The 15,130-nt window shown below is 45.7% G+C and overlaps 2 protein-coding genes across 2 annotated transcripts in view; one reads left to right on the top strand and one right to left on the bottom strand.

The window, feature by feature from the left end:
- stxbp5b (syntaxin binding protein 5b (tomosyn)) overlaps positions 1-5,652 on the bottom strand; it is a gene marked incomplete at its 3' end in the record, with an annotated part of 45,879 nt that extends 40,227 nt beyond the window's left edge. The window contains exons 1-2 of the mRNA XM_079632144.1: positions 5,037-5,652; positions 2,337-2,434 (exon numbers count right to left, since the gene is read on the bottom strand). Coding sequence (XP_079488270.1) covers positions 2,337-2,434; positions 5,037-5,183 — 245 coding nt within the window. The 5' untranslated portion in view covers positions 5,184-5,652. The remainder of the gene's footprint in view (positions 1-2,336; positions 2,435-5,036) is intronic.
- A 5,587-nt stretch (positions 5,653-11,239) lies between these two features.
- On the top strand, positions 11,240-14,652 carry LOC307009345 (uncharacterized protein). The gene is made up of 2 exons (XM_079633028.1): positions 11,240-14,177; positions 14,231-14,652. The coding sequence occupies exon 1, from the start codon at positions 11,268-11,270 to the stop codon at positions 14,082-14,084; it is 2,817 nt and encodes a 938-aa protein (XP_079489154.1). The 5' UTR covers positions 11,240-11,267; the 3' UTR covers positions 14,085-14,177; positions 14,231-14,652.
- The last annotated feature ends 478 nt before the right edge of the window (positions 14,653-15,130 follow it).

Here is a 15,130-nt window from a genome sequence, read left to right on the forward strand (position 1 = left end):
TAGGGTTGGTGATGTCACTAACCCGGGAGGAATGTCGTGTAGTCCCTACCAGCCGTTTGCTGTAGTCCTTAAAAAGCTATTTCTTTAAAAGCAAATATCTCCCTTTGCTTTGAACTTTGAGCGTTGTAACTTTGCAGATGTTGTTTATGCTCAAACAGCAACATTACACACTAACTTCTCGCCCAGGCCTTGGTTATCTCTAGGCTTGATTACTGCAATGCTTTTCTGGCCGGTCTTCCATCATGTGCAACTAAACTACACATGATCCAGAATGCTGCAGCCCGTCTTGTCTTCAACGAGCCCAAAAGGGCCCACGTCACACCTCTGTTCATCTCTCTGCACTGGCTACCACTCGCTGCTCGCATCAAGTTCAAGGCATTGACGCTCGCTTACAGGTCGACCACAGGCTCAGCTCCCTCCTACTTTCACTCGCTCCTACGAGTCTACATCCCTACCAGAAGCCTGCGATCGGTCAATGAGCGACGGCTCGTGGTACCATCACAGAGAGCTACAAAATCACTCTCCAGAACATTCTCATTCACGGTTCCTTGCTGGTGGAATGATCTCCCTACCCTCGTCCGGAATGCAGAATCCCTAACTACATTCAAAAGACAACTGAAAACTCATCTCTTCCGTGAGCACTTGACATACAAATAAAAAAATAAAATAATAAAAAAAAAAACCTTCTCTTTAATCCTCCCTTGTTTGGCTTATGCTACTCTGAGCAATGCCAGAACTTTGTATTTTGAGCACTTCTTGCGTTATTTTTGCCTCTTCACGATGACTCGCTTGCTGTAGTCCTCAGTTGTAAGTCGCTTTGGATAAAAGCGTCTGCTAAATGACTAAATGTAAATGTAACTAAAGTTAGAAAAGTGAAATCATAATCAATCACCCCTTTAAACAAATGTTTTTTTATAGTGCATTCAGTTTTAATGACTACATATTAAATTACAAACTCAAGAAACGTTTAAATGTATCACACTGCAGAGTGATTTAAAAAAAAGTGAAGGTCAAAAAATTATGTGACCAGTTACCAAACATAAGATGTACGCTAAAATACATATTAACCCACGAGAGTCGTGCAGAATCTTAACCAGCAAACCAATTTCGACTATTGCACCACCCAGCTGTACTTTATAGCCATGTTTCCTCTGACAGAAATGTGTATATCTGATTCTGAAGATGAAAACACTCAGTAATAAGCTGGAGCAGCTTGGCTGAGTGTGTGTGTGTGTCTAACAGACGTGCCCAGCAGGACTGGCGATGTTTCCAGCACGTGCGAGGTGGCATTCTGGCAGCACCAGTGATGAGACGAGCTCTGCAACATATGGCAACAGAGCTGCTCATGCCACAGTGGATATCATTAAAGAGTGCAGCTTCTCTCGGGATAAAGACCCTGCTTCTAGGAAATGTGCCTTTGAAATGAGGCTGCTCGAATACATGACTCTGAGAAACTGGCTTCTTTGATTTTTACTGCCTGGAACCAACTGAACTTCTCACTGATGACTGAGCATATAAAGCATAACTCTTAAAATGCTCAATGTTTATATGTTTATTTCGATTTTTAGTCAAGCAATGGAGGAGGCACTCTAGATATGCACAATTTATCAGCCAGGCCAATGTGTATCTGAGAATGTCAGCATTGGCCAATAACTCTGCCTACTTGTCTGAATAATAAAGTGTGAACATTTAAAAACATCCTAACAGCACTGAGAATAAATGCATTTTTAATTCAAACAAAATACTGCCGTTTATATTATAAAAGCAATGAGTCACATAGTTGTACTACAAGGGTGTTTTACCAAAATAAAATATAATTATTGCCTTAATGTCATATTGATATCAGCCACCCTGCCTTCTAGATATTGGCATCAACATCGGTCACTGAGTAACACACATCAGTCTATCAATAACACTAGGCATGTTGATTTCCAGGCATGTTTTGATCATGTTCAAGCTATTTTCCCACAGGCTTGGGTGTCTTTCCTTTAGTTTTCCTTTAGTTCTGCTGAGACAGTAGCTCCTATGACGGTTCTCTAGGGTAAATATTCATTTCTCCTGGTGGAACAGCAAGGCTCTTAGAAGCTTATTTGCCAAAGGATGTTGTTACTTGTATTTTGCGACTTATGTAATCAAATGTTTGCATGGAAGATAGGAATAAAGGAGCCGCACACGCCGCACAATTACTATGTGCAACAATACTTCCAACACAGAAGGGTGGTAGGACTGCCTTTGTTTAGATATACACACAAACAACGCATCCACATTTGACACTTTTTTCTTCTTCTAAGTGAGTTAGGCTAGCTATGTTGTCAGCTCTTCATAAAAAAGGATACAGTCTTAGAGCTCCACTCTGTGTGCCAACAGCCAGGATTTTCTGAACAGGGTCAAAAGCCATGGAAGAGGGTTGATAGGGAAAGCCATGTCGCAGTGTCTGTGAAGCAGAACATGATTTGCATTAAACTACAAATATGACAGTGGAGTTCTTAAAGGAATAGTTCACACAAAAAGGCAAGTTCTCATTCACATTTTGATCTAAACTTGTGTTAACCACGTCTATCGAGTGCACTACTGTATATTCTAAGTCTTTAGAAGCAACTTTGATGAGAAACTGACAGAAATGCAAGTTGTTCTTTGCTGATAACCTTCCCTGTGACCAAACACGATGCACCAATTCAAAGATGTGGATTGGATAATAAAATTTATGGCTGATATTTTCAGAAAATAACCAGTAATCCAATCTGTCCATCATGCAGCCTCAGAAGACTAGAATATGAAGAACTTTTACAATATTTTTTAGAGCTTTAGTTTACAGACATGTTAATGTAAAAGATCAATTTCTGTTCCATTGGAAATACTATACATGAAGGTCAGTAAATAACAATAATTTTTTTTTTTTTGACAAACTTAATCTTTCCTTTGGAAAACAGTATGCCAGACAGATACTCAGATAGATAACATCATTCCATGTCAATAATTCAAAAGAATCTCTGAAAGACTTGAGCAAATAAAACACAATGTTATTTAAACATTGCATATGCGGAAACATTTATAGGTCAGTGCATAATCATCATGATCATCATAATCATACTTTGAGAATGTCAATATATACATGAGGTAAACAAAGAAAAATAAAAAGGAACAATATATCAATAAGCCATGTGGAGGAATACAAACAAGGAATAACAATTCAGAAAACACAAATCCTTAAAAGTCAGCAAGGCCTTTCTTTTTATCAGCGATAAGAACTTCAAAGTAGTCAAATGCTTACTAAAGTTAAAGTAATACTGTGTGCATGTATAACAGGGTCTGAACAGGGTGCGGGATTGTTTTGAACTCAATTTTAAACGTTTTATGAAAGTTCTGTCGCCACAACGCAATAATTCCTAAAAGCACCAAACATCATATAACATTTGAAAAGTTAAAAAGTTGCAATTACAGTATATTCACAGTTTATGAAAATTGAAATGGCTAAATATAATTAGAACATTTTAAATATCCATATTTTTGTTAAATAGTTTGTTATCATATTTTCTCATATTTATTTCATTATTTTGCGTTTCTGCAAGGTCATAATTGTATTATAATAATGTAATTCTGTCAAAATTGCAGAAATTTCCCAAGCTCAAATTTTGGATTTTGTTAATATTTTTTTCCTGAAGAAAGAAGAACACAAATAGTGATGAAAGCCAAAACATTAAAAGTCACGGATGTATATTTACGGAGTTATTTTGTGAGGGGGTCAAAATGACAATTTTCACCTAAAATTTGGAACAGGGGTGTAAAATGACTTTAGAAAGATGGCAGCATCGTTCTTTTACACTGAGATTGGTTGGTCTATCAGTAAAATCTGTTGAATTTAACAATATTTTTGGCATATTTTTGGCATTATGTGCCAATGGTGACAGTTCAAAAATGGGAAAAAGCACTTATTTTGCTTTTTACCCGAAGTTTCTTCATAATATACTTTTAGATTATAACTCACAAACTTTTTTTTTTTTTTTTTTTACTTTTAGGTAATTTTGACCCCTCTATACAAAATAGCCTAGTGGATTACTCAGTAAATATTCATCCATGACATTTACCGGTAATATTTAGGCTTTCTTCTTAATTTATGTATGTCTTTACTTTCACCAGAAAAAAAGAGAGGTATTTCCTGACAGACAAGTTTGACATAAATTAGTCTGTCAAATATATATCATACTAATCAGTTTCTCTCCTTGCATAATAATCTTCAGGAAAGCAACATTAGAAGATGACTAGATCCACCAGTGGATCACTCCACTGTGACACTCAATAATATTACAATTACATCAATATACATAAATAAATGGTAATCAAATAATACTAAAATAACAATATTTATTATTTAAAAATAGTATTTTATAAATTATCATATTAATATCAATATGTAATATTTTTTATAATTTAAAATATTTAAAAATATATTAATCATTAGTTTGGGTACTACGATTTTCAACAGGCAGCGAATTAGAAGATAAGCCATGCATTCACACTGTTCTAAAATCCGAATTAAACTGCTAGACAAGACAAGATATTAAGCACAGGTATTTCTTGACAGACGAGACTGACACGCCTTTCGGCATGACAGAAATTAGTCTGTCATTTATAATGACTCATTCCTCATACTAACTTGAATCAGTTAGCTCTCGTTGAAAAAGTAATTAACGTTACAGAGAAAATGAATTCTGTCTTAAACACCGAACGCCGATTAGTCAACAGTCACCTCGGACGTCACATGATTGATTTATCTCGATGGACCGACCTCTGGGTGGTTATTCCAGTCGGTGACGGTAAAAAAAACGAGTGTGTGTGTGTGTGTGTGATTTAACCGACTGTGATGCGAGTTGAAAACCATCGACCCTTGGCGAGCAGCTTTTAAATGCATTATAATATCATTAGAATATTGAGGCGAGTTGGCGCCACTCACATCCACACACACACAGTCACAGACACACACACACACACACACACACACTCAGCCTCCTGTGTGAGATCACAGTAACTAATCCCACCTTGCAGAGCTGGAAATGCTCTGACTGCAGGGTCTCCTGAATCATGTCATTCTCCCTGCTTCCCGATGGAGGGGACGCGGCAGCGGAGGAGGAAGAGGAGGACGCAGTCAAGCCGTCCAACACCTTCCTGATATTAAACTTCTTCATATTACCTCCAGCAAATGCGAAACGAACGCAAAATGTGCATGAACAGAGCGAGCATTAACCGAAGGTGGCGGAGACAGCCACACAAGCGCACTGTTGTTGATGTCTCACATGTCAGGCAGTGTTGTCATCCCGTCTCGTGCCCGAGCGAATGTCATAATCCCACGCTCATTTCCTAAACAAGGCCGGAGGGTCGAAATGTCACTTCTTTTTCATCTTTATCGCGACGCGGACAGCGTAATCCAGTTAGATTTGGCCAATCTCGCTGTGTTCCGTTCCCTCCCCTCGGCTGGTTCCCCCCACTGCTAACGCGGAAACGCAGAGCGCTGCAATCCCCGCGACGAGTCTGCGCTGTCGACGCGACACCCGGATGTGCAGGAGACGCGCCGCTGCGGCGCACTGACTCAGGATCAGTGCGATTGGTCTATGACAGTTATCTAAAATAACCTTCAGCAAAGTCAACAGTATCAACATTAGATGAGGATTATGATGAAGATGAGAGCAATCACCCACCGTGATGAGGATGGCTTTCCTCGGTTTTATTCCACTTAAATAATAGCCTAATACAATTTGATTGAATCACGAGGAATGGTAATGAAATAATAATGGAACAATTTGATTTATTAATTAGCTATTATTAGCAAACAATATTAATAAACACATACTATATTATGTTGGTATCATTATTAGCATAATATATAAAAATATTTAATAAAAATAATGCTGCTCAATGAAAACAGTTGAAAAGTCTTACAAATTATAAAAAAAGTATGTTATACATAAAATAAACAAACAAAGGAAAACCATTTTTTTAAAGACCCCCACCCAAACTTGCACCAATATTTAAAAAAAAAAAAATGTTTTAATTGTCTATTTAAATTGAAGTAATTGTCGCAATGGGAATCTGCCATTAGTTTATAGCCTTGTATAGCCTACTACAATAAAATTAACAAATTAAGCAAAGAACAAGTCATGAAACAGCAACATATAGAAATATCCATTCATAATATCCACAATATCCATGTTTGGACAACAGATGTAATTGACTGTATAAAGCTATACACATGGCAGCTTTCCCTGATAACAATGTGGCAATTTTCCCCCACTAAATGTGCAAAAAACACTCTAGGTACCTATACAATAAAAAAATACAAATAAAAAGTCTACATTATAAATAATGTCTTTTGATTGTGGTTTTCTGTGTTTTTAGTGTGATAGAATTCTTAAAAATATAATTCAGGTTTGATGGCAACTATAGGCCTACTCTATAGAAAATTGTAGTGCAACTGGACTATTGTTTAATAGGCCTATGCCAGTATACTTAGCGATATAGTTTTTTTCACATTTGTTATGTTTATACATACATTTACAACAAATTTCATTTGAGATATGAGATTTTGTCGTTTCCGAGTTGTTTGTATCTGGCAGTTATTCTTGGATGAAATAATGGATGTTTTTGTTCTTTCTTGTTTTGTGTCATTTGTTTTGTGTGTTTGTGTGTGTGTTTGTGTGTGTGTGTGGGGGGGGGGGGTTGAGCTCAAAATGCTTTTGAAAAAAGGCAATTAAGGCAATAAAGAGTGAGTATAACCAGTGATTGAACATTGTTGAGTAAGTTACTCAGGAAAAAAGTTATTAATTAGCTTCTAATTACATCTTCAACAGAGTAATTACATTACTGTACTAATTGCCCTTTCTAAAAAAGTATTGCACTTATTAGGCTACTAATTAGCTACCTTCTAAAAACTCATGACCAGTTGAACAATACAATGATAGACATGAAACTGCTCTTTTAATTCTTTAAAATAAAATGAAATTGCATAAATTATTCCTGAACTGACCAAAGTATTTAAAGGGAGACGGTTACATTTAAAAACATTGCCTACATTTTAACATTAGTTATACGTTAGACGGTTGAATGCTTGATTCTGATTGGTTGATGAATGTAGGCTACTGAGGCTAAAGTAGTTCCAGGCTGGTCTCGACTGCATTACAGTTCTGTATCACTTCGTCGAATGATTTGTTGTGCCAAATTTCGACCCCCTGCCAAATTATTACCCCCCTCGTTGAAGTCAGTACCTGATTGCCTAATCCTAACCCCACCCCTAATCCTAACCCCTCCCCCACAACTAATCCTAAACCTACCAATACTAGGGGGGTAATAATTTGGCGGGGGTCAGAATTCGGCACAACACCGGTATTTCAAAGGTCCTTACAGACTACAACAACAAAAGAACCACAACAACCCACAACTGGTAGACGTAGGCTACAGACTGAGGTAATTCACACGCTTAATCTCTCTGTCACTTGCCCTGTCCAAATACCCAAACTTGCAGTCTTTGCACTTGTTCAAGCATGAAGACTGCAATGTGTGTAGAACTTTTGATTACCCGACGGGACACTTGAGACATAGTGTTGCAAAAATGCAAGTGTTTACAGAGCTTTATTTTGATTCTCAATACTTTGCATTTTAAAATAAACTTATAAATGTCTGGTCAGTAGTCCTTATGTATACAACAGAAGACAACGTAAAATTGTGGTGCTTCTAATTAAGTGATAAAAAGCAGTTGCAAATGTTGTAGAAACTATAGCCGGCTCATCTTTGCACCAATAAAATGTACAACACTTTATGTTTTACTACCAAATTCACGAGTTTACATGTTAATGAAATCTGATGTAATATTATAATGCGTATTTGGCTTGCTGTCCGGGGGGAGGGCTCCGAGCTCAGAATTCGGCCCGACCCCAGAGTACTCCCCCCATAACTTTAGAGATCATAGGTATCTATGAACGGACCCAGCCGAATGAGGGGTGAAGGGGTGGAGGTGGGATGCTGAGAAATTAGTCATGAGACAGGAGGTAAGGAAAGGCTTTATTTATACTGGCTCCTTCTTGTGCTGATTGGATGATTACCTGAACATGCTCCTCCCGAACTTTGTTACATAAAACTTCATTTCACGAGTTTACATGTTAATGAAATCTGATGTAATATTATAATGCGTATTTGGCTTGCTGTCCGGGGGAAGGGCTCCGAGCTCAGAATTCGGCCCGACCCCAGAGTACTCCCCCAAATGCCAGATAAACGAAGGACAGCAAGCGTAGAATTTAACCCCCCAAAAAGTGAAGGGTATGTATTTACCAAGGAACGAGCTTGCCTGTTCGACTGGGAAGGCTCTCGCAACGTCCGACGGGAACTTGGATGCTCACGGCATCGGACGGATAAGCCCATTCTGCAGTTGAACTGACAGCTCGCTGACGCAAGAATTATGCGAGCGTGAATTTGTGGACGAGTTTAACCGTTCACCTAGGAGGGCTCTCGCGGCGTCCGATGGGAACTTATATATGCTCACGGCCAAGGGCGTAGATTTGGTTTGAACATTGGGGGGGTTCTCTTACGTAGAGTTCTCTCGTACTGCGTCGAAAGAACGCTACGGGAAAGATATTTCTTTGTCGAGATTGAAGCCAAAAATTAATCCTTAATTTTGTAATATTGTAAAACGCTTTTCTGAAGCATACAACCTAGGCGGAGCAATACAGCTCACCCATTGGCTGCTCTGCCAGAAAAGCACAGCCTATGCGAGGCCAGGACGCTGACCAATGAGGACGCTTCGCGCCCTTCTGCGTCACCTCCCGCCCAAACAGGCGTGGCCTAGGCCTATAAATACGAGCATAGCTGTCTAACACGCCGATTTTCTTAAATTCAACGAAGCTGCACGCATCGCTGGATTGATTCGAGCCACCACAGCCGTCTGGATACAAGCACCTCAGCAGGACGAGCCCTTACCTGAAGCCGCTGGTCTTCGCCGCCTTCAGCCGCCGTTCCCTGCTGCGCTTCTCCGGCGTGGATATATCCTTTCAGTTTTGTGTGTGTTTTGTGTGTGTGTTCGCCTACCGCGTCACACGCTTTTTCCTCACAAAAGAGCACGAGCGTCTTTATAAAGATGTCTCGCTTTTCCTGCGGCTCCTGCCGAGCTGCGCTCATCGACGGGGACCACCACGAGTTATGTGTTTCCTGCTTGGGCGAGGAACATGCAGCTATCGCTCTCGGTGATGGCGGCTGCCATCACTGCGACATGATGCCAATCGCGACTCTGCGGACTCGCCTTGCATCTTTCGCCGAAGCTGCTCAACCGCCCCCTGTAGCGCCGCGCCGTAAAAAGCGCCGTGCTCAGCGGGTCCCGGAACCTCCCTCCACGAGGAGCTCGCCGCCGCCGCCGCTAGCTCCTCTCAACGTCTCGCTCGAGTCGCTCACCGACGGACAACAGCCGCAGCACGCCGCTTTGTCCGTTATGGATGACGACCAGCAAGCTGTATCAGAGGGAGATGATGATTGCTGTTCGCTTCTCGCTTCGGAGAGCGAGGGTTGGGCGAGCTCTGTGGACCTCCCCTCCCCCGCTGTTCGAGAGCGCAGAGGAGGGAAGATCAGCATCGAGGCGGAACTGATGCGTCTGCTCACACAGGCCGTGTCGAGCCTCGGCCTCGATTGGTCGACGCCCGAACAACCTGCACTCAACCGGCTGGATGGACGCTTCCTCTCTGGAGACCGCGCTGCGCCCCCCTCCAGACACGCACCGTTTCTTCCTGAGCTTCACGAAGAGGTAGCGAAATCATGGAAGGCGCCATTTTCAGCCAGAGTACGTACTTCTGCCTCGCCAGCATTCTCCGTAGTGGACGGTGCTCGAGACAGAGGCTACCACGCTCTCCCTCCGGTCGAGGAGGCGGTAGCGACTCACCTTTGCCCACCCTCTGCGGGACGGCGGGCTAAGGGAGTCCTACCATCCAAAGCTTGCCGCACGTCTTCAGCTCTGAACGGTCGCGTGTATTCCGCCGCCGGACAAGCTGCATCGGCGCTGCACACCATGGCGGTGCTTCAAATCCACCAGGCCAACCTCCTCTGCAAGCTAGACGAGGAAGGCCCGGGCGCGATCAGTGTTCCGGACCTGCGTAGCGCCACAGACCTAGCTCTTCGCGCTACAAAGTCCGCCGCACACGCCATCGGCAGGATTATGGCCACAGCTACTGTTTCTGAGAGACATTTATGGCTGACTCTCTCTGAAATGGCGGAATCCGAGCGCTCTGCGTTTCTCGACGCCCCCATTTCACCGGCTGGCCTCTTCGGATCCTCCGTGAAGGACTTCGCGGACCGATTCGCCGAGGTACAGAAAACTTCGCAGGCCATGAGACATTTCCTGCCAAAGCGCTCCAGTTCCGCAACAGGCCGCCCTAAACAGCCGCCTGCCCGAACTCAGCAGCGCCCCGCGCCCGCCGCGCCGGCCCAGCAACAACAGGCCCGAGAGAGACCACGGTCTCGCTCCGCCGGACGCCGCCCGCCACCGCGTGGTCCTCGGCCCAAGATCTCAATCAAGCCCGAGGCCTCAGCGCCATCCTAGCCCTGCTAGGAAAAAGACGGTGTTCGGGTCCCGCTGCGGCCGGACTTCCACCAAAGATTCCCGCTTGTACAGCCCTAAGTTCCGTGTTTGTACCAGTGTACTCAGCAGCCAACAAACCGGCCGTAAAGCCCGTTTGCCTGCACACAAACGCCGTTTTCACGGCGACCCAGATAAATCTAAAAAAGAGTTTAATTTCTGGTGTTCCGGCCAAGGCCGATGGTGTAATGTGTGTAACTGCAATGCCCACCCAGTGCCCATTCATTCACACAAGCACAGCCCCGTTCAACACAGGGTTTGCACACATAAAATCGGCTCACACCGATTGTGCTTTACGTGTAGTGAGCGTGCCCACTGTCCAGTGCCCACAACCACTACACACTGCACGTTCCGCGGTTTCTGTAAAAACGAAACTAACGAACGGTCAGTCAGTACACAAACACAGTGTCCCCGGTGTTATAAATGTGCCCGCCACCAAGCGCCCACGTTTATTCACAAACATAACGAGCCCCGTAGGGCTCGCCCCGCGTGCTCTCTCTCAACTCAGAGAGTCGAGCGCGCGCGGGACGCATACTGTGTTAAACATGTCCCCCGCCTCAGACGCCACGGCGTCCATGTCACAGCACATGGTTGCTCTCGTGTCGCCGCCATTTCGCGACCAGAGCCCAGATTACATTCAACCCCTAGTCACACGTGCAGATGCATGGGAAGGACTACCCGGGGTTTCAGAATGGGTGCTAGAGACTATAAAAAGAGGCTATTCGCTACAGTTTTATCGACGCCCTCCCCGTTTCACGGGAAAAGTCGAAACCACGGTAAAAACAGAAGTAGCACATCTACTTCGAGCCGAAATAGCGAAGCTATTGAGCAAAGGGGCCATAGAGCCTTTATCTCAAGCTCAGAGCGAAGGGGGCCTGTACAGCAGATATTTCCTGGTACCGAAGAAAGACGGGGGTCTCAGACCCATTTTAGATCTAAGGCGTCTGAACAAAACGCTTGCAAAGCGGAAGTTCAGAATGCTCACGACCAGAGGTATCCTCGCGCAAATTCGCCGAGAAGACTGGTTTATGGCAATAGATCTGAAAGACGCGTATTTTCACATACAAATTGCGTCACGTCACAGGCGATTTTTGAGATTCGCCTTCGAGGGCCGGGCATATCAGTACACAGTCCTGCCATTCGGCCTATCCCTAGCACCTCGTACATTTACAGTGTGCATGGACGCGGCGCTGGCACCCCTGAGACTCCGGGGCGTTCGAATTCTGAACTATTTGGACGATTGGCTAATTCTGGCTCAATCGCCGTCAGAACTCGCTCACCACAAGACACTAATACTCGATCACCTCGAGTGCTTAGGTCTGAGGGTCAATTGGGAGAAAAGTTCACTGTTTCCCAGTCAAAGGATCTCCTTTTTAGGACTGGATCTGAACTCACTGTCTATGACAGCACAGCTGTCATCACAGCGCAGGCGAAATACCCTGCAAATGGCGAAATCCTTCCTCAGCGGCCACATAGTGCCACTCAGGAGATTTCAGAAAATGCTGGGCCTCATGGCCTCAGCCTCAACAGTGCTGCAGTTGGGCCTGCTGCGCATGCGCCCACTACAGTTCTGGTTGAGAGCGCGCGTACCGCGCCGAGCATGGCTACACGGTCGCTATCGCCTCAAGGTCACTCAGGAATGCATTTCAGCCCTGACACCATGGAGAGCGTCAGACTGGTACCGGTCAGGTGTAAGCCTGGGGACTTCCTCGAGCCTGAAGGTGGTGTCCACGGACGCGTCCACCTCAGGCTGGGGAGCACTGCTCGACGGCAGTCCGCTCTTTGGCCAGTGGTCAGAGCGAGCCAAACTACCGCACATAAACTGCCTGGAAATGATGGCAGTGGACTTTGCGCTGAGGCGCTTCTGTCCCCGGATAAAAGGACACCACGTCCTGGTCCGCTCGGACAACATGTCGGTAGTAGCCTACATAAACCGCCAGGGTGGCGTGAGATCCCGGAACCTATTCAGGTTAGCGGAACGCATACTGGTGTGGGCCCAGCACAACCTGCGCTCGTTAAGAGCAATGCACGTGCCAGGCCACTTGAACGTAGGCCCGGACAGACTCTCACGGAACAACGTTCCCACTGGAGAGTGGTCCCTACACACACAGACAGTGCGTCTGCTGTGGAAAACGTTCGGCAGAGCGGAAATAGACCTGTTTGCAAACCAGGAAAACGCTCATTGCCCAGAATTCTTTTCGAAGAGCACGAACGCGCTGGCCAGAGTCTGGCCCCGCCGCCCGCTCTATGCTTTTCCTCCTGTCTCACTCCTGCCTCAAGTGCTGGAGCGTATCAGGGAGAGCGGATGCTCAGTACTGCTAGTTGCTCCATTCTGGACGAATCAGACCTGGTTCCCAGCTTTGATGCAACTGAAAAGTACTGCCCCGTGGCCGATACCAGTGAGGAGAGACCTCCTCTCACAGGCCAAGGGCTCGATTTTGCATCCTCACCCCGAGCTTTGGTCCCTACACGTATGGGCCATAAACGGGTACCCGCTAACCTCCCAAGAGGAGTGTTAGACACGATCGAACAAGCTAGGGCTCCGTCTACTAGACGGCTCTACGCTTCCAAATGGTCGGTGTTCTCTGGATGGTGTTCAGATCAAGGTCTGTCACCACTTCAGTGTGGAGAACCGGAGATTCTCTCCTTCTTGCAAGAGCTATTGGATAAGGGAAGAACCCCATCCACGCTCAAAGTCTATGTGGCTGCCATATCAGCGTTCGTTAATCCAACGCTTGGCCGTTCACTAGGCAGGAACGACCTGGTGGTCCGCTTCCTGAGAGGCGCCAGGAGGTTAAACCCTCCAAGGCCTCCTTCAGTCCCCGTTTGGGACCTTTCTACAGTGTTGAACGCTATGAAAGGGGCCCCTTTCGAGCCTATTCACTCAGTTGACATGAAACACCTGTCTCTCAAGACCGTGTTTCTTTTGGCTCTCGCTTCAGTGAAGCGTGTGGGAGACTTGCAAGCGCTCTCGGTGAGAGCTTCTTGTATGGAGTTCGGTCCAAACGACTCTATAGTCGTGTTGAAACCGAAGCATGGGTACGTGCCTAAGTCCCTCAACACACCGTTCAGGGCTCAGGTCATCTCCCTGTCGGCCCTGCCGGCCTCAGAGGACGGAAATAGCTCCCTTTGCCCGGTCAGGGCATTAAGAGCTTACGTGTCCCGCTCCGCTGTTTTTCGACAGACGGAGCAGCTCTTCGTTTCGTTCAGCGGGCGCTCCAAGGGACGAGCCGCAACGAAACAGAGTCTGTCTCGATGGGTAGTGGACGCCATTGCGCTAGCCTACGCATCTGGAGGCTTGGAATGCCCTTTGGGCATCAGAGCACATTCCACGAGAGGCATGGCCTCCTCATGGGCTTGGTATAGCGGAATCTCGTTACAAGATATCTGTATGGCGGCAGGCTGGGCCTCCCCGTCTACATTTATTAGGTTCTATAACCTAGAGGTTCCTGCGTTGCAGGCTAAACTGCTCTCGGTCTAGAAGACTATGTATAAGTGTTCCTGCCCCGCACTGCGGCCCAGGTCACTTCAATGGTAATATGTACAAGTGCTCCTGCCCCGCGCTGCGGCCCAGGTCACTTCAATGTCTAATATGTATAAGTGCTCCTGCCCCGCGCTGCGGCCCAGGTCACTTCAATGTTTTAAGCATCACTCACTGACAATGTGTCCCATGAGCATGCTATTACCCCTCATATATATCTATATTTACATATATATGCTATTATGCCTTGAGAGGCACTACTATAAGGGATGATGCTATTTTAGCCGCTCTCCTTATACTTCTTGGGGTAGGCGCTTGTATACCAGGGCGCGCGCGCCCTTAGGTGTCTGTGTCGATCCAAGAACACGCACGGCGGTTTGCATGGGGTTCCCGTAGCGTTCTTTCGACGCAGTACGAGAGAACTCTACGTAAGAGAACGTACTCGGTTACTAACGTAACCTCGGTTCTCTCTAGGAGAGGGAACGAGTACTGCGTCTCATGCCGTGCGTGTCCACGCTGCGTCGCTTCATTGACGAAAATCGGCGTGTTAGACAGCTATGCTCGTATTTATAGGCCTAGGCCACGCCTGTTTGGGCGGGAGGTGACGCAGAAGGGCGCGAAGCGTCCTCATTGGTCAGCGTCCTGGCCTCGCATAGGCTGTGCTTTTCTGGCAGAGCAGCCAATGGGTGAGCTGTATTGCTCCGCCTAGGTTGTATGCTTCAGAAAAGCGTTTTACAATATTACAAAATTAAGGATTAATTTTTGGCTTCAATCTCGACAAAGAAATATCTTTCCCGTAGCGTTCTTTCGACGCAGTACTCGTTCCCTCTCCTAGAGAGAACCGAGGTTACGTTAGTAACCGAGTACGTTTTCATGTGATCATGGTATAAATATTGGGGGGGTTATCTCCCCCCCAACCCCCCCCCACAAATTACGCCCCTGCTCACGGCATCGGACGGGTAAGCCTCGCCAGGTTGGACGGAGGGCGCCCGCTGGACTCGGTCGGGAAGGCTCGACCGGCGCTTCGAAGGGGGGGGGGGGAGCTG

Source organism: Phoxinus phoxinus, assembly GCF_949152265.1.
Source record: "Phoxinus phoxinus genome assembly, chromosome: 13".
In the NCBI taxonomy this organism is placed as follows: Eukaryota; Metazoa; Chordata; class Actinopteri; order Cypriniformes; family Leuciscidae; genus Phoxinus; species Phoxinus phoxinus.

Bases quoted from the DNA above. Each gene is read 5' to 3' on its own strand.
- LOC307009345 (XM_079633028.1), top strand. From the start codon at position 11,268: ATGGGAAGGACTACCCGGGGTTTCAGAATGGGTGCTAGAGACTATAAA.